This window comes from Lutzomyia longipalpis, chromosome 4 (genome assembly GCF_024334085.1).
Source record: "Lutzomyia longipalpis isolate SR_M1_2022 chromosome 4, ASM2433408v1".
NCBI lineage: Eukaryota > Metazoa > Arthropoda > Insecta > Diptera > Psychodidae > Lutzomyia > Lutzomyia longipalpis.
Window position 1 is genome coordinate 10,585,344 of NC_074710.1, and position 19,767 is coordinate 10,605,110.

The 19,767-nt window shown below is 35.9% G+C and overlaps 3 protein-coding genes across 7 annotated transcripts in view; 1 reads left to right on the forward strand and 2 right to left on the reverse strand.

Moving 5' to 3' along the window:
* LOC129796067 (DNA helicase MCM9-like) overlaps positions 1-17,790 on the forward strand; it is a 35,565-nt gene extending 17,775 nt beyond the window's left edge. The window contains exons 4-6 of one of the 3 annotated variants that reach the window (XM_055837765.1): positions 47-1,238; positions 1,399-1,536; positions 17,516-17,790. In XM_055837765.1, the coding sequence (XP_055693740.1) occupies positions 47-1,238; positions 1,399-1,494 (1,288 nt within the window). In that variant the 3' untranslated portion in view covers positions 1,495-1,536; positions 17,516-17,790. Of the gene's footprint in view, positions 1-46; positions 1,239-1,398; positions 1,807-7,056; positions 7,076-17,515 lie in introns of those variants that run through there. The other 2 variants (XM_055837767.1, XM_055837764.1) reach the window with 2 other exon arrangements.
* Positions 1-19,767, reverse strand: part of LOC129796209 (mitochondrial uncoupling protein Bmcp-like) — a 590,308-nt gene that overhangs the window by 361,955 nt on the left and 208,586 nt on the right. The gene's annotated exons all lie outside the window — the stretch shown is intronic.
* On the reverse strand, positions 1,587-12,610 carry LOC129796042 (collagen alpha-5(IV) chain-like). 3 transcript variants are annotated; one of them, XM_055837709.1, is made up of 7 exons: positions 12,072-12,610; positions 5,074-5,511; positions 4,563-5,013; positions 3,994-4,455; positions 3,815-3,913; positions 2,767-3,696; positions 1,587-2,680 (listed from the first exon to the last, which is right to left on the reverse strand). In XM_055837709.1, the coding sequence occupies exons 1-7, from the start codon at positions 12,099-12,101 to the stop codon at positions 2,091-2,093; spliced, it is 3,000 nt and encodes a 999-aa protein (XP_055693684.1). In that variant the 5' UTR covers positions 12,102-12,610; the 3' UTR covers positions 1,587-2,090. The 3 variants fall into 3 exon arrangements, with proteins under 3 accessions (XP_055693684.1, XP_055693683.1, XP_055693686.1); XM_055837708.1 differs by having other exon boundaries at positions 2,767-3,723; XM_055837711.1 differs by lacking the exon at positions 3,815-3,913 and having other exon boundaries at positions 12,072-12,605.

Sequence of the window (19,767 nt, forward strand, 5' to 3'; positions counted from 1 at the left end):
AGAAAAAATCACTAAAGATTTAATTTTCTTTTTCATTTCATTTCAGATCAATCTACACGACGGGCGTTGGATCGACAAAAGCCGGTCTTACGGCGGCTGTTGTGCGTGAAAGTGGGAAATGGCATTTGGAAGCAGGAGCTCTTGTGCTGGCTGATGGTGGTATTTGCTGCATTGATGAATTTCATCTTCTCTCCAATAGTGACAAAGGTAGCATCCATGAATGCCTGGAGCAACAAACATTGAGCATTGCCAAAGCCGGGCTGGTGTGTACACGACGTACACGATGCTCTGTGATTGCAGCAATGAATCCCAAAACAGATCCAAAAGGACAAACTCCCGAGGAGAGAGAATTGGCTGCAATTGGACTTGGGAGTCCGTTGCTATCGCGTTTTGATTTGATTTTTGAACTAAAAGATGATCACGATGCTGATTGGGATGAGGTAGTTGCCACGTATGTTCTGGGGAAGATTGTTGGTTTGCAAATTGATCACCAGAGGGAGGGGAATGATGATAAATTGCTACTGGATAAGGCAAAGCTTCAGGCACACTTTGAAATGATTCGTGACATTCAGCCACAGCTGTTGGGGTCTACGAAAAAAATTCTGGAAGTTTACTACAGGCTCTGTCGGCAAACCTATCACAACTACCTACGTGGAAGGACAACGGTGCGATTGCACAATAGCCTTGAACGCCTCACGAAAGCTCATGCGAAGCTAATGGCACGAACACAAGCAACTGTTGTTGATGCCACAGCTATTGTCTTCCTGATGGAATCTTCTTGGGGCTACGGTGGCATTCTTCCGCCTGTAAATACAATAAGTGGAGAACTTTCATACCCAACGGAGGAGATGATTGAACAAGTTCTTTTTGCACTATCACTCACGCGGGAGGATATTCGCGAGGATGAACAACAGCCTCCCACTCAACCAATTGTCATCGAGGGAACACCCAATTCATCAAAAATTGAAAAATCTCGTCGGGAAGGCAATCAAAACTCTCAATCAGTGCCAAATAGAGCGGAGAATTCAGAACGTACAGAGCGTTCGCATAAGAGAAAGCATTCAGATGATTCAGTGTCCTCTCAACAATCCTGCCCAGCTTTTCCAACGAACTTTGCTCTCCTTAATAATTCTCAGGGACATTCAAAGGGGACGGAATTTGGAAATGAATATAGCAAAGTCTACGAAGCTATTGATACAATCAACTGGAATCTCGATGATGTAGATTCAGAGATAAAGGTTTGTGTGAAAAGATTTTTTTTTCAACTTCTTTAGTAAAGATAGTTTATTTTGAATTTCCTCGTCAAAATAAGCAATATTTTGCTCTAAAATCAGCTCAAAAAATCAAGCAGTTTGATTTTTGATTTAATTTAAGACTTTTTCTTTATTTCCCTTTCAGGAAAATCATGAAAACACCCGAGAAAATTCCCCAAGCAATGACTCCTTTCAGCATTGCTTCAGAAATTTCGACTGTTCCGACTTTGAATTGGATTAACCCAAAGTTTTTTGGTGGAAGGCTTTCAGCGTCACATGGCAGGTATTTCCTCTCGATTTTTTTGTTATTTTTGATAAGTAAAAATTCCCTTGTGATCATTGAAATAATTTTATTTCTATTTTTGCTTTAAAAATTTTAATACTAAAAGATACATTGCTTATTGTTTTTTTTCTCACTCCTATCAATTCGCAAAAATTACGTGCGAAGTTTATGTGGAAATGGAGAAACTATTGCAGGATTTTTTGAAGATTTATGTTGTTGTTTTTTTTTTTTCAATAACCCAAGAAAGGATTTTTTGTCCACATAAAAGAATTATAATATTCAGCAAATAATTTATCATTTATTTTAAAAAGATTTTAAACTAAAAGTATGAGAAATATCTCTGCATATTTTCTAGATTTCTCTCAAATGAAAATTTTGCCACAAAAAATGCTTCGAAAGAAATAAATTCTGCAGCCGTTTAGTACATACCTATACGATAGAAAAACGTGCAAGAGAAGGGAGAGAATTACAATGATGGCAAAATGTTTTTTTTTTTAATTGTTTCTCTGCATGATCGTGTGGAGATCACGGAGAGAAATCAAAATGGATGTCATTTAGACGTCCAAATCTTCGGGGTGTCTATATCGCTGCAGTGATCGCCTTTTTGGCGATTTCACCACAATAGTGCTCGTTCGGGGATCAATATTGGCCAATTCCAGGACTTGCTTGAAACTATCGAGTGTTGTGACATCATCGGCAATCTCCAAGGATCGTCGTTGACGCTGCTGACTGCATTGGTTGCACTGGTAGGGTACGGTGTAGGCTTGAGAGAAGAGATTTCCAATATTCTCGGGATTTTGGGTGTTGTTGCACGATGGGAAGAAGAGAAGAGGTACAAGCCCCACATAACCATAGAGCTGTTGTCCCTGTAAATTGGCACCACCACCACCGAACAATTGTCCGAGGTTGTTTGTACTATTGGCGCCGTTCATGAAGTAGCACGGGCAGGCGCCAGCATTAATGCTGCCCATAGCAAGAGGGAATGGCACAATGAAGATGGGTATTTGGGAAACGGCAACATTGAGATTTGGATTTTGAATTGGACGTGGTGGTTGAACGCCCATTGCACCCTCAGCATAGAAGTCCTGTTGGAAGTAGCCTGGTAAACCATCTGTTCCGGGTGTTCCGGGAGTTCCAGGTGTTCCTGTGCATGAAATTAAAAAAAACGTTTAAAATCACCAAAGAAAGATAAAGTTTTATTTAAATGATACGAAATTCTTTTTAATTTACCTGGGCTACCTGGCGAACCAGGGATAAATTGAACAAATTCCCCAGGACCTCCGGGTGTTCCAGGAGTTCCAGGTGTTCCGGGTGTCCCCGGGCTACCATTTTGTGGTGGATATGCCTGAATGAAGCCACCTCCTGCCAGCCCGGGTGTTCCTGGTGTCCCTGGTGTTCCGGGTTTTCCTGGTGTGCCTGGTGTCCCATCTTGTCCAGGGTAAACCTGAACAAATCCTCCTCCAGCTCCTGCAAAACCTGGTTGTCCTGGTGTTCCTGGTGTTCCAGGGGTTCCTGGCAAACCATCCTGTCCGGGATACGTTTGAATAAATCCACCTCCTGATCCACCAAATCCTGGCTGTCCAGGAGTACCCGGTGTACCAGGAGTTCCTGGTTTACCATCCTGCCCAGGGTACGCTTGAATGAATCCACCTCCTGATCCACCAAATCCTGGCTGCCCTGGTGTACCCGGTGTACCAGGAGTTCCTGGTTTACCATCTTGCCCAGGGTACCCTTGAATGAATCCACCTCCTGATCCACCAAATCCTGGCTGCCCTGGTGTACCTGGAGTTCCAGGTGTTCCTGGTGTTCCATCCTGACCAGGATACATTTGGACAAATCCTCCCGGAGTTCCAGGAAGTCCTGGTGTACCGGGTGTTCCTGGTGTTCCTGGTCTTCCATTGTGTGGTGGATGAGCTGGTTTAGGTGGGGGATGTGGTTTATGTGGCGGCGGATGAACTGGATGCGCTGGATGCCCTGGTGCTCCAGGCTTTCCGGGTGTTCCTGGAGTTCCGGGAGTACCTGGTTTTCCAGGCCTTGGTGGATGTGGTGGTGGTGGTGCGGGGAAATGTGCACCCTGTCCGGGTGTTCCGGGCTTCCCTGGCGTCCCTGGGGTACCTGGTGTTCCTGGTCGTCCGGGTGTTCCATGCCCATGTCCATGACCTGGATAGAAGCACTCTTTATCTTGCTCTATTCAAGATTAGATGTGCGCAACAATGAGGGATGAAGACGAAATGTGAGTGTGATGTGCGAAATGATTGTTGATTTTTGGCTAATTTACCTTGACTAAAATCACCTCCATGAGGACCATTGATGTGCTCAGGGCTTGGCTCAGGGCCAGTTGGTTCTGGTGAAGTGTCTTGTGGTGTGAGTGGTTCTTCTACAATTTTTTTCAAAGTGATTTTGTGCCGAAAATGTGCCAATTTTGTGATTTATTTACTTTTCGTATATTATTCTTACCTCCTCCGTAACCGTAACCGCCACTACCCCCTGATCCGCCAGTACCACCGCTTCCTCCTGTTCCAGGTGGGCCAGGTGGTCCTGAAGGACCAACAGGTCCAGTTGGACCAGTAGGGCCATTGGGACCATTAGGTCCATTAGGTCCACCTGGACCTATTCCACCAACGCCACCGGTTCCGCCGGTACCTCCTGTTCCACCGCTACCTCCATTGCCGCCATAACCACCCATTGGACCTGTTACGTGCACATATCCAGGCCCATTTGGTCCATTGGGTCCTCCCATATGGTGATATTGACCTGAATTGTCGGCAATCCAATGGCCATCTTGCCAGTAGCCACCAGCACCGGGTGTTCCGGGATGTCCAGGATGGCCTGGTTTTCCTGGTTTGCCAGGTGTACCACCAGTACCTCCACTACCGCCTGTACCGCCGGTTCCTCCTGTTCCTGGTGGTCCGGGATAACCTACAAAAAATATTCAGCAAAATCACAAACATTTTGTTAATTTTACTTTTTTTTTTAAAGATTTTTATTAATTTTAAGTTAGAGACGTAGAAAACTTTGTATTGCACCTGATGGATAATTTCCTGAGCCACCACCGTATCCACCAGTTCCGCCTGTGCCTCCGGTTCCACCGCTTCCTCCATAGCCACCAGTACCGCCTGATCCTCCAGTACCACCGAAACCTCCAGCTCCATATCCACCACCGTATCCGCCAGTACCTCCTGTACCGCCTGTACCACCACTTCCTGCTGCCCCTCCGTATCCTCCTGTACCACCAGCACCTCCTGTACCACCGTAGATGAGTCCACCTTCAGATCCGGGACCTCCGGGTGTTCCAGGCGTTCCAGGAGTGCCAGGAGTTCCAGGACGACCTGGTCTACCATACCCAATACCCTTAAACCCTGGACCAGCCACGGTTATATCGCCATTCTCAAGAAGCACAAGTGGTCGATTGATAGCTGAACCCTTTACCCCAGGACGGTCGACTGTGTGACCAGGATGAGGCTCACCTGGTTGTACCTTTAAAAATTAAAGGAGTTGAAAAATATTCCGAAAAAAATCAAGAAAGTATTCACTAACCACTTGAAATCCTCCGGTGTCTAGTCTCTTCAGTACTGATCCAATGGCAAAACCACCTTCATGCATACCACAGCCTTTTGGAAGGTAAAGATTCTTCCATTCAACTGTAATGCCCTTTTTCCCATTTCCTGGCGGGAAAATCTCTACGGGATTTTCTGGCTCAATCACACGGTATCCATTCTCATCGGCAACGTAGTGTGTTGCCCGGAGATGACTTTCAGGATCAATGTACCCATAGCAGCCGTATGTAACACCATCTGGCCCGCGAATTTCATGATGGAACTGCCCATTGGGTCCAACTTCGTAGCCATAGTTGTAGGAACTTGTGTCGAAATTTGCCGTATGGTACTGTGTCTTCTCGTTGTTGTCAATTGAAACGATGACCTCGTTGTTATCCTTATCTTTGGCCAACACTGTGCCAATAAATAGGAGGGTCACCTATGGAGGAATTAAAAGGTTTATTTTTTATTTCATTTATCTCCTCTGGTGATGCCTAAAGATTCATCACTGATGTTATGCTTGTTAAAACTAAAAAAAAAAGAAACATTCTTCGCCTCCAAGTAAGAAAAAAATCTTCAGAAATGTCTCGCGATTTGAGATTCTTTATAAATTTATTTTCATCCATTTTTTTTTCCACGGCAATTTGAACTTCCAGACTAATTTGGGGGAATTTTATGTGTTTTTGCACCTTTATATAGAATGCGAATGCGGAATATTTCTCACAATTTATTGCTGCACTTTGCATTGTATGGTACATACATATAAATATTTCCTTTTTCAATATCTTCGTGATCGTGCAAAGTAAAAAAAGAATTTTTACTTGCAAAAAATATCTCTCAACTTAATTGCAATTTAGTGAAACAAATTGTTTTCTTTACTGCAAATTTGTGAGATTATTTGCCAAAAAACATTTTGCAGCATTGAACATGAAGTAATATTTAATTTTTTCTTGGAGGTGGGAAATTCCCGCATCAATTTACCTAATTGAGCAGAAGGATATTTTTGTGTGCTTTACATGATTTTAATGTGATTGCATTATTGCTTTTAAGTTTTTGTGTAAGAAAAAGTGATTGCAATCATCCTGATTGAGAGAATTTCATTGCTAAAAGGATGAGATTTCATTTTATTTGCCAATCTTTAAAATCATTAAGAAATGAATTCAGCTAAAAAGGAGTTTATTCACTTCTGCATGGAAAAACACTTCATTGGTGGAAAAAATCGCGTGCACAGTCTTTCAATTAAGAAAGTATAAAAAAAAGTCATCAAAGAGATTTTATTTTCCACAGCAGGGATAACTTGGACAAAACTGTGAAAATTTGCTTAAAAATACAAACAATGACGTCACTAATTGTGTTTTTTATCACTTTGCATGAAACATTCGCGTCAATGTTTCGTTGGTTTGATTTTACAAAGTAATTTGTTGCTTCATGCATTGAAAGAGATAAAACAGAAACTGTGCTTCTTTGAATAAAGAATCACAGCTAAAAACACATAGGTGACGTCATTGTTTCCATTTTTGGACAAATATTTGCGACTTTATTCCAGTTGATCCCAGAGTGAAAAAAGTAGAAAGTTCTTTGGCGAGTTTTGTACATATCTTTTTTATCCTCTGCGAGATTACGCGTACATATTCCAATCACTTTCTTGAATAGAAAGAATTTACCCTATAGAAAGCAGGTAAACTCCTTTACAAATGCAAACGCGATCGTTCTTCTATTAATGCAATAATCACAAAGTATAGAAGGAGGAATGAAATAAAAAAAAGATAGTGGGAGAAGTGAATTCTATGTAAATGTGTGTATACATATTTTGCTAATGATACACCCGGAATCGAATTTTCCTTTCAGCACAGAATCAATTATCAATCGTTTATTAGTTTTATCTCCTCTGTGTGTATTTTTTTTTTTCATCTAGTTGATTCTATATTTATTTTTCACCTGACCTCATCACTTAATTCCTCGCTCTTTTTTTTTCTCACTGCAGCATCATCCAACATCAACCTCTCATTATCTCTCGCACAAAATCTCCTCACGAATCGCATTGGGTTTGGGATTCTTTTTTGAGATTTCATTCACAAAACATCACACAAACTCCGGATAATTGCGTAATTCGAGGAGAAAAGAAACCAATTATGCGATTGACGATATGAAAAATTGTTTAACAAAACGTTCAGCTATTTATTGTTAACTCCTCATCTTTTTTTTTACCTCCATTCTAACTCAAATACTAATATTTTGTCATTTCTTTCTGGGTTTTTTTTCTTCACTAACTTTAGCCTTTTATCTTCACATTAAAATTTATATATTTTGATACAAGCACGATACAACTTTTGTGAACTTGAAAGGCCAATGCTGTGAGAATTTTTTCTCTCAAACACGTTGAAAATTGTGGGAAGAAATAGTTAGAAAAAAATAAACTTTTTTTATTGTAGAAATCAGCATTCGTCCATCGTACTTCCGTCTATAAGGAAACAATCTTGTATGAATAGTTGTTGTTGTTTTTTTTCTTATTCCAGGAAAAATTGAAAGAATATAAAAGATTTTTTTTAAAGAATCCCCAAGGATGATTAATTAGATTGAGACATCATCATCGGACACACAGGGAATAAGGTATTTTTAGTAGAGAGTGCCGTAAAGTAAAAACAACATGCAAAGGTTTCCGGATTTAAGTTAAACTCTCCGTCATAATTTGCATTTAATTCTCTTCGAAGAAATCTAATCTCATCGGGTACTATTTTTCTTTCCCGTTCCACGAAAAATTTATCGCATCTTCGTGTTAGTTTTCTTTTTAATAATTAGTGTGTCAGGAACTGAATTAGTAATAGAATTTATTTATTAAAAAAAAAACACTAAAAATTATAAGATTTTTTCTTATCATTTAAAGTTTCAATTTCAATGATGATCAAATAAAAAAATAATTATGGGAAAACTCGGCGATATGCTCTCAATCGTTAATTGAATTTTGTAAGTGTTAAGCTTAAATTATTCTACTAAAGCCCCGATATATTTGTGTAAAATATGGCAAAAACGGTTAGTTCTCTATACAGAATCCTCACAAAATTGAGAGCTCGCAGAGGAAAGTTATTGTATTTGCGCTTCAGCATACTAATGCAATAATTTAACGCTTAAGTATGAAATTTGTTGACTTAATCACTGATAAATTAAGTTCCTCTAATTAATTAAAAATCAAGAAGAAAATTTCTATAGATATACCGTAAAATGGATGATGAGAACCAGCGGGATAAAAGAGTTCTTAACAGAAATCATAGAAATATTTATTTGAGCAAAATTATTTTATTTTAATTTAAATTCTTACTTCGAGAAGCTTTGACCTCACTTAATTTCTTCTTTTTACTTAAAAAATTATACGAATTATTCATTCTGAAAAAACTTGAGTTGTCTCAAGAACATAATTAGAATGCATTTAACACATAAATTGCCATATAATTATTTATTTTTAAATTGTTTGGAAATAATTACAGATAAAACTATTTTTGTAACATTGTAACCTCAACGCGTGAAACTTTATTATCTTCTAAAAGAGAGATAAATTCTAGCACTATACCTACTCTTTTAATAATCTCTCAAATTCACACCTTTTTGCTAGAAGTGCTTTTTACAGTATCTCTGTAGTAATAATTTAGATCTCTCAATCGTTGTGCCGTGTTGTGGGTTTGTATAGTAAAAATTCTTTTGTGGAAATCACAGAGAGAGAATCCACCTCATCACCATGGAACACGCGGAAAGAGCCAAGAAAAAAATTCTTGCATTGTGTAAATATCCGTTGGTGTTACTTATATTATATTGTACCTCTCTACCTAAATATTTTCGTATGTGTGACTTAATGTGTGACACTCACGGAGAGCTTATGATCTAATCGTATGGCTAAGATCGTCACATTGAACTTTAAAATACGATCGCGCGCGCCCGTCACACTCTCTCACCCTGCGCCACGGAGGAATTTCCACCATCTAATGTCTGATGAAGGCATATAATGTGGAATTAGTCAAATGACAAAAAAAGTGATTATATTGTTAAATTCTTCAAAAAATATTATTTGCTGTACCAGAGAATATGAGGAGTAATGGTAGTGAGAGACAAGATAAAATCTATCATCAATCGACACAATTTCCTAATAAGCAACTCACTGCCACGAATCATTCAACCCATTGTCGCATTGTTGTTCCATCACACACAAAGTTTTTTTCTTCTTCTTCTCCTTTCATCTTCACTAACTTTTAATAATAGTACAAAATTATTTTATAATACGAAGGTGGTGCAAAAATAATGATTGATTTTTGATTGAATATGAGCGAATTTTTAAGGGTTTTGTGAATACTGTGCGATTTTTAAGGCCTAAAAGTGTCCTTGGTGTTTCACCAATAGGTGACATTTATGCATCAATGTTCGTGCATAAAGTCCTTTTTCATTAATTGACTTTTTGTAATGAAAAATTGTTTTTTTTTATTTATATTATTCACAAGTTGAGCTTTAGTGCAATATTAATTTTAAAGAATTTATAAATTACTCAAATAATTAATCGTTAAAAAAAGCGCCAAAGTTTTCCCAAAAAATGCGAAAATGACGTCACACTTTTCGTTTTCTTATTTCTTAACGTTCCTTTGTTTTCTTAGCGCTCTTTTATCCCTCAGGCGTGTCACATAATCCCAAATAATTTTGGGGACTTTTGAATATTTTTTTTTATTCTCTACAAGATTACTCGTTATTCGATTGTTTCCTCGAATGAGAAGTTTTTCCATACAAAAACGAATAGACTCCTTTTCAATAAATAATTCCACAAAAAGGAAAACCCACATTATTTTCGCATCAACCAAACAATTATGCGGCATTTTCACTCTCACCGAGGGCAGTGGTATCGCACATATATACATATCTATCTCAATAATGTACATACATATTTGTGGAATGAACAGATGATGTATTAGTTATTTAACTTACAAAAATGGAATGAATGGCAAGAAGGCAAAAAAGAGATTTGTATATTTTTTTGTGTATAGACTCTTTATGATTCTATTTAACAAATTTTCAACTATATGCCACACAGAGTCGAATTGTCCACGAAGTACGTCATGGTGAGCTAGAAAAAAATGAATTCAGATGATTTTTCTTTGCCATTGATTTGCTACCTTGAAGATGGCCCAAAAAATTAGCTCTCCCTCTGCCAAAATTGAAATCATTTATATTGGTGGGAACTATTTTGGCTTACTCTCATAGAGCACCCACAGTGCGTTGGGAATTGATTTTTTTTTATAAATTGTGTCGATGATCTCGCGTAAGAAATATTTTTTCTCTTCTTCAATGGTTAAATTAGAGGAATAAAAAAAAATTCAGTGTTGATGGAAATGCAATCCTGACGTGATTGAAAGTAAAAGTTGCGCGAACACACACCAAAGGTGGTTTGCGTATTTGAAGAACACATCATGGCTCTTTGGGTGAGACACTCAGAGTTGTGATTTATCCCACCTCTGATGCCCAAAATGTTTGTTAATTAGAGAACTCTGTCTTTTTTTTGTTCCAGCTCGCTCATCGTACTTTGCCTAATACACGAAACTGGTAAAAGAGTGGCAAGTGTGGAGGTGAAAAAATCAAGATAGGCAGTAGCCTCTTATTGTAGTCAAGAGGTCTGTCTTTTTTTTTCATCGCGCTTCTTTTCTGCACACATATTTTTGTGATATTCTTCGCCTTTGCCCAATTTTAAATTCAATTTTCCACGACATTCAGTGAATTGCCATTGAGGGGCTCACAACTACAAGAGTTTATGGTATATCCCGTTTGATGCCTCATCTGTGCAACTTTTTTTAGTTTCGACTTTAGTAAATAATCCGATTTTGATAAGAAGATGAATTTAGCTTTAATAATATTTCAGATAAAGTTAAAAAAAAAAGTATTTTAGGGACTACAAGTTATATATTCTCTCTTCAAATTTACTTTGAACCGAAACTTCACCTCGATAAAAAGCTAAATTCATGCTAAGCTTTTACCAATAAAAAGTTGCAGACCTGAAGAAGGAAACAATAATTACCAACATATCCTTAAAATTTACCCAGTTATTCTTCTTTTTTTTTTTACAAAAGTCGAATAGTTTAGTTAGAGAACGAATTTTATAATGTTCTGGGCAAAATTTTAAGAATTAACTTTCTGGACAATTTTAGAACGTCATGAAATAAAAAAAAAATCCTGAGCAAATCTGGATTAATTATAAACGTTCTTTCTAAAGACTTAGCTGCAAATGTTGATTTGAAAAGAGAATGGTATTGTAGTTGAAGCTTTCCTGATCTTCGGTTCACAAAAAAAAAATTTTTTTAATTACATTAAATTGGCGAAATCGACTTTCTCATAAAGATTTTTTAAATTAGAACTGTTTTTTTTTTTAACTTGATTAATGGTGCTATGCATTTTGGCGAAGTTTGAAAAATCAGGATCCTGACATTCTTTATCATTCATCTCATGAAAAAAAAAATGTCGTAAAGATGCGACAGAAAAAGACAAAAAAAAATAGGAAATACATGATTCTGATTTTTCAAGCTTCGCCCAATTCATAGCACCATTTTCTTTTAAAATCTATCACAACTCCTCTTTCAGAAATATATTCTTGTAGAATTTTATAAAAAAGTGATTTTATTAAAATTCATCCACACAGCATTCAACGTACCTCTATATAAATAGAACAATTTGCATTCAATTAAATTGAGGAGAGAAAAAATTTTAAAAAAAATTATATAGTTTTTTCCTACAAACAATAAATTCTCTCCAATTATCCACCTCCTATACCTACAAAAAAATTGCTTCTCGATGATGAATTGAAGCGCCAAAAATTCGGGGTCTTTCGCATTCTTAATGCACAAATAGTTTTTAATTTTTATTTTCTTTCAAACATCCCAAAAGAGCCACTCAAAATCACCCACTTTCGGCATGATGAATGGGATTTTTTTTCTTCCTAAGATGCAAGGTGAAAGATTAGCACGAAAATCTACTTACGATTGTACTCAATGTCCTAAACTTGTCCATTTTTTTTCAATTTTCTTGTTGCTCTTGAAATACTCTGAAAAAATTGTCCTCTCTGCTGTTTAAATGAATTTTTTCAGCAACATATTTGAAAGTAAATATTGTCCTTTCTTTGTTTTTCGGGAGTTTCTTCACGCAAAGATTTTTTTGTAGAATTATAATTTTTTTGGCACAATCACAAACAAACTTTCACAAAATACTAATCTCAATGTATCACTAAATGAATCCTTTTCTCTTTTTCGTCTTATTTTTTTATATATATAGAAATTGATCTTCGCGAGGGATATCCTTTGGCGCGAATATGGAGTAATTTGAAAAAAAATAAGGGTAAGGAATCACACGAGAAAATATCACAAAATGCGGAAGGCAAACACAATGCCCATTGAGAGATTATAAAAAAAGAGACTGGGGGCCTATGTGGAGATGATCCAGAAGGCGGGAAGATGAAATCCACGGAACGATGATGTGAGTACCACAGTCCTTAAGCAACTGGCATTAAATTTGCAGTGGGAGCCCCATTTTAAACGCGCGATACCCATGCGAGATGCGCGAGCGAAAAGCTCGCGCTGAGAAAATTCCAGCGCGGCATCCACTCTATGAGAGATGATGATTAAGCGCCTCGCATAAGATGATGATGAGCCCATATACCTGGGTGAACATTTGCGATCTTGGGCAGGTTCGCATCAAATGTGTGAGATTTTTCTCTCTCTCTCACATCTTGCTCAAAAATGCACGCATATGTCATACATTTATAACATTTTTTTTCGTGACACAAATCCCATCAAAAGGGAGATATTAAATCTCAAATACTAACATTTTTGTTTTCAATATGTTAATCATTTTTACAAATTATCGATCATCTCTTTCACGTTCATGTTTACTTTTTGAATTCACTCTCGCTTGTTTTCTCACTTCTCCTTTCTTTGCCACCGCGTACACATTTTTTTCTCCGCGAGGCATATTTTCGTCAAAAGCTTCTTGTATTGAAAAATTTATTTCAAAAGCTATTTACAATTGAAATAGCAATTTGAACGATGCCATATATTTTTCGGTGGATCATCTGCACAAGATCACGATGATAAATTACGCAGCTATGTGCATCAATAAAATTTCTCATGCAGGTAATTAAATGATAATAATGTCACACCTCAATTATTTCCCAATGTTTTGATTTGAATCTCATACGCACGCGTTATATTTTTGCATTCAGAGTGTACTTTGGGGGGGTTTTATGAGAAAAATAAAGTCCATAATTTCTTAGTTTTCGCATCACCATCTAATTGGGGAGATGATACACTCTTACTCCAAATGATTTATCTCCATATCATGGAGTAACTCTCGATTTTTTTCCTCATTGAATTACATATTTAATTAAGGGTTTCAATGCTTTGACTTTCAGTATTTTATTTAATTGAAAGTTTTTTTTTTATTCCGATTTAAAAAAAATTGTTTTCAAAATAATTAAGGTATTTAAGGGATGGCGCAGAAACTCTGCAGGAAGAAATTATCCTTAATCCTTAAAGGATTTTGCTGGCAACCGTAGCTAATTCGACTTTTTCAATCGCTTCATTGTCAGAACTAAAATCTCTTGAACATTCCGTAATAAATTCTACATCTGTGTGTAGGGAATTTTAATTACTTCAAAATCGTTCAAAGAAAACTTGGAAAAACATTTTCATTTTGAGAGAAAATGGAGAAAATTAAAATCAAAATTTTGAGGTTAGAAATCTTGGTACTCCAAGCGTTAAACTACGAAAGAAAGTTTACCCAAATACATTGATCACAAATGTAAAAAAAATCGAAGGTAAAGGTTCACATTAGATACAATACTGATAAGAAAAGATCAAATAAAAATTAAATAATCTACATTAAAGCTTTTTTAAATTGCTTTTTTTAAATGCGTAATACCCATTAAAAGTAAGAAAGATTAAAAAAATAACAATGTGAATAAAATAAAAGAAAAATCCAGATTATTCTGCTTGTATAGTTTTTATTTTTTTGCGACATTCAATCTGCTGATCGTGTGAAAATCAATAGAATAGGTATTAATTTACACAAAAGATAAATGAAAATTATAGTATATAGTAACAGAAATAGAAATAGGATAAGAAAGTGTGAGTTTAATTACTTAATTTTAATATGAAATAGCCAAGATAGAGAGAAAAAAATCAAAGCTAAAAGGTTCTAATTTCTTAAAAAAATCAATCTCACAATAGGATATTTAATAAGACTTTTTTTTTTAACAATATTCAATACTTTTTTAGACGATAAATGATTTTTTCTTATATTGTCAATCAAATTTATTGTTACAAAAAATATGGCTTAAGTAAGAAAGTTAGAAAATACATCAGTGTGGTGTGAGAAAGCCATAGTTGTATCAGATAAAGATTTTTTTTAAACTTGTAAAGAAATACACTGACAGAGATTTTCTTCTTCATTGCCATTATGCAACATGGATGGTACTTATTAACATAATAACTAACCTACGTTTACAAAAAAGAAATCACAGAATATGAATAAAAATTCATTATTTTAAACCTTTAAAACTCATTTATGTGATATTTGAAGAAAAATTCTTAAAAGAAACCTCACCCCTCAATAATTCTTCTATTTTTAATTTCGTGACATTTTTTAATCACTTCATCTTATTAGGAATTCTTTTTGATGTGCGATGAAAAAATGACCCTGAAGGTTAATTTCCATTTTTGTATAATTCACCAATATTTTTTCTTGTGCCAATCAATCGCCAAACAAACGACTTTTTCGGCAAAATTTCATTGTGTGATGATGAAAGAAAGAGATTTTTACGTGCGATCAAGCGACGAACCTGCATGAAAAGCAACCTCCATGCGCTATTTTCCTCCTACAAAAATACACAAAGCGATCATTTTACAATCGTCAGCCAACTAGACATTGTATGTAGACATACAGCATAGACCTATTAATCGAAAATTAATCAATATAAATATTTAATAGTTTGTGCTTCATCTGGTTTTTATCTCACGTGTGCGCACACCTTTGCGTCCCTACTAAACCACTTACGTGAACAATGTCGGAACTACACTTTTTCCCCCATTTACTTTGCATTTTTTGAATGATGAATTGATTTTTTTCTCTCCCGTTTTCCCCGAACTATATACACACAGAATTAATTGATCTGTAAATTTTTCTCAGTGTACAAAGTGAAGAAAAATCAACAATCAAGATTGTGGAGAGAAGAAGAAAAAAAAAACGATTTACTAATTAAGTTTAGCATTGAAAAGCGTCGAGAAATTTTTTCACAGGTTTTCCTATCGTCACGTAAAATGCGTCTCTTCTTCGGGGATGTGATGAAAATTTTCACTGATATTGTCATCTATGTATATTGAAAGTTTTCTCACCTTGAATGTTTTGTTTTTGTTGAACTTAAAAAAGCAGTTTACACATTTTTAAGCTCAATTGCAATATCTGACGTTTCTTTTATAATTTTTCGACATTTTTGTATTATTTGATTTTTTTCAATCACTTGACGTTTATTCTCTAACGTTTGACATTCCTGTCCTTTTAGCAATTATTTTTTATCGTTTGATGTTACCTCTCAAATTTTTGACATTTACTTTCTAACATTTGACTTTTATTTTCTAACGTTTGATATTTTATTCGTTTGAGAATTCATTTTTTTTATTTTATTACAGTGTTAACGGAAAAATCACAAATATTTGTAGGGAAATCAAGCTCTATCATCGTTTTTCCGTCGCTTTTCCCGCTAAATGTGAATGAATCCGGCTGTCGATGTTCCTATCCGCTTTTCTCGTACATCGCGCGTGTTTTTTTTTTACAGGAAAATCCCCCAAAGATGTCAATGGAGAGAAAAATGCAGGGTATACCCGCGTACAAAAAATTGCTTCAAAACGGTACATTTTTTAAAAAGAAAGACGCACAAAAAGTTGAAGGATTTTTTGACGCAGAAGAAAATGTTTGCGCGTCATTTTCCGCGAGACATTCATACGCCGGAAAAGCTACGATGCTTCTGGAGGCTGTTGCGACTCAATTAAGAGTTAATATAAAAGGGGAGAGAGAAAAAAGCTCCATGAATATTGATTGGGGCATTCTTCACTGCATCTAGATGGGGTACAATATACATACATAGTGGGGAGATTATAAAGATTGTATCTTTTATGCGATGCAATTGAAATTCATAAAAGTGCAAAAGATTATAGATGAGACCTTATTTTCCCATCTTCTCATTGCATCAACATTTCCCGATCCTCATGGTTTTTCACCATTTACGAACCGATCTCATGGTGAGATTATGTGCCTATTCTCGGAAAATTCCTCATCAGCATAAGAACCCACTAATGAGACAAGAAAATTACTCACCGAAGGAGTCAATTATTGACTCTATAAGTAAGCTCAAATCGGCTCAAGGGGCAAAAAAAATGAGTGAGAGAGATGTTTGTCGCCTTAGAACAAAGAATATTTTCAAATGATGATGGTGCAGACAATTATTCTGCATTGCTTCCGTGTTTCTATTTAGCATATCTTGCCAAATATTTACCATCTTACGCACTAAGTGCTTGAAAAATATCATGAGAAAAAATTGATCATCATCCTCAAAGTGTTGGTAATTCTTTGGTATACATTTAAGTGTGTTAATTTTTTTGGATTTATGCAAGTCAATGAGGGTGGAATGCCTGATTGAAAAATTGCAAGATCCTTTATAAATGAACAATTGCTTAAAAATATTTCTAAGAAATCATGACGTATTTTCATTTAATTTTTGATTCCGTTAGAAATGCCTAAAAACATAAAATTTCTTAAAAATTATTAAACGTCTAAAAAGGGCAATAAAGGCTTTGATGGCTGAATGGTGCTAGTTACAACCACTGTAAGGTTCGATCCTTTATCCCTTAAATGCCTTCTAACCCCTGCCTCCTTAAGGATTCCAGGTGAAAGAAGACGTCTGGGTTTAGTAGCTTAGGACTCAGGCTAGAACCCTCTAACCTAAACTCCTTCTTTCCTGATTAAAACAAAAAGAAAAAAAAATAAGAAAGGAGACTTTTCATGCTCGATGACCTACCAAATATTTGCCATAAAGCAGATGCGGAAAACTTATTTATATTTTTGCTTTATTTGCTTACATCAAGCTTGAGAATTTCCCCCACGAAAATACCGCAGATTATCACGAAGAATTTCGAGTTTATAAAAATTTAATTTACACATATTTAGTTGCGAGACTTTTTTAAATACATTTTTATTAACTCTCATCCGTCTCACCTGATTGTCGCCATATTTTTCTCATCCACGCTGTGCACATTGAATTAATTGATTTTATTTACTTATATAGTTACTATTTTATCGACAAAATAACAAATAGCATGCCAATGAGTTGAAAAATCTTTGAGGCTGTTTAATTTTTATTTTTGCTCCATTCCCAGACACTTCTTATGGCGGTGTCTTCGTGGCTAAAGTAAAGCTCTCTCGAATGTTGATGATGATGCGAAAAGTGCGCACGTAGACGTATCAGGAGCAAGAATCTCGTGCCGCGACGACAGCGTCTCGCGTGGACAAGGATTAAAGGATTGGCTTAGAGGTAAAATGCTTATCATCTGTCTGTCTGTTCGTTGGGGTGAAGAGTAGACAGAGCGCCTTATGAGTGGATTTATTTCAACATATCATGTTGATGGGAGACATAAAACATCCCTTTGGATTGATTAACACAGTCTCAAATCGCGTTCTTTTCAACGTTGTGCCGCAACTCTTGAATTACTTGAGTAAATACACACAATTACTGACCAAATGTATAATAAATAATTCAATTATCACTGTAAGTTACATTACGCGTCTCTATACTTTAATTTCAGTATTCACCTTGGTGTGGCTACATCGAGCTCTAAAAGGGTCTAGCTTTGCAAAGTGGTAAGTTTGGCAATTATTCTACAATTTTAATTAAAATATATAAATCTCTAAGGACTACAGAAACCTAGAATGCAAAGACCCTGCAAAAGGGCTTCTAAATTCTCAAGGTTCTTGCCCTTTTTTTCACCCATAAAAGTATCATTGAAAGATACACACACAGCATGATCATTTCAAGGGACTCATTGTTGATTTTTCTTAAGCTATAAAGAATGGAGGATCATGGCTAATATAATTTAATTGAAAGACACGCGTGCATCAAAGCTCCTTCTTCACCAATTCAGGTGAATAATAAAGAAGGTAACGAGGTGCAAGAAAAAAGAGAAGGGGGGTAATACACAACAGGTTTGAAGTAATCTTGATTTCATGTGTCATGATCTCTTGATCCAGGCTAAATAACAATCTTTGTGGGAGATGAGAAGTTCGTTGTGTACACCTTTAATTTGAAATGACAAATTATACATGGAGTCAATTGCAATTTATTCCCTCATCCATAATTGCAAATTGTAGGTCTCCACATCTCTTCTTCATTTCCCATGTGTATGTAGATGCTCCAATTCAATCATTACTGCGTCCTCAGACGTCTCTTTAGTTGGCCCTTTCACGATGAGTGCGTACACGGTGATCGCACTGAATGTCTCTGTGCGCGATCTTGAGATTGTCCTCCTCAACATCATAGTCGTATATGGGGTTAATTTGTGAATGGTATTCAAGTGTGTGAAGAGTAACAATCATAGCGATCACTATCATGATTATTGGGGTGATAATCATGGGGATTTATTTATTCAACGCTTTTACCAACTAATTTGTACTCTGTGACGTCCTTTTATGCGAGTCCAACTACCGCGCAAAGAGATGTGAGCCAATGGGGTTAAATTGAATGTATTTTGTCTTTGGAACACTCAGAAATATCCTTACTAGAACACCCTGTGAGTACAGAAGAATTCTATGAAGCCTCTGAACATTTTTTTCTCCAAGAAAAAATCTCTGATAAATAGTCAATAAAATTAGAATGGATAGATACGAATATATATGAAGTGAATCACAAAAAAAAGAAGCATAATAGTGATATCATATTATTTGGTGTGTTTGTGCCAAAGGTGCGTTAGTTCAGAGTTTAAATTTTCTCATTTCAATGAGACACTCCAAGGTGTTTATTCAATCAATCAAAAATTGATGAATTTTTTCTTCGGTGTGTTCTCTCAAGATATAGGAATTAGTTTTGATTTATTAGTTGGCAATTGAATGTACTTCGAGTCTTTTTTATTACAAAATGTATTTTATTAAAATTCGTTATTGATTCTTCTTTAATTTCAAATTTTCAATGCTCTTTTGGCATCAAAAAGGAGTTAGAATTCATCGATAAATAGGCTAAGCCCTCATCAATAGTGTAATAGTGCAAAAAAGAAAAAAAAACAATGAGAAATCGACAAAGAGATTTACTATTTTCCACTTTAGATTGAACTGGAAAGGATAGCAAATAACTACTTAAGAAATCAAAAAATTGATGGATTTTGTTGCCTTTCTTATAATCCATAGTTTATCAAAAATCATCAGTAAAACATCAGCGTGAATATTTCATGCATTGTTAGAGACAAGAAACGCAATGCTGACGCTGCTGACGTCATTTTTCATATTTTTGGATAAATATTTGCAAATATTTTGTAAATTTTTGCCGGATTTTCTTAGCTGATTCTATGCTTTTTGTTTCGTCAAATTAACTCAGGTCTCATCACAACCACCTCTTTTTTTTTATTAAGATTTTTCCCTTAAT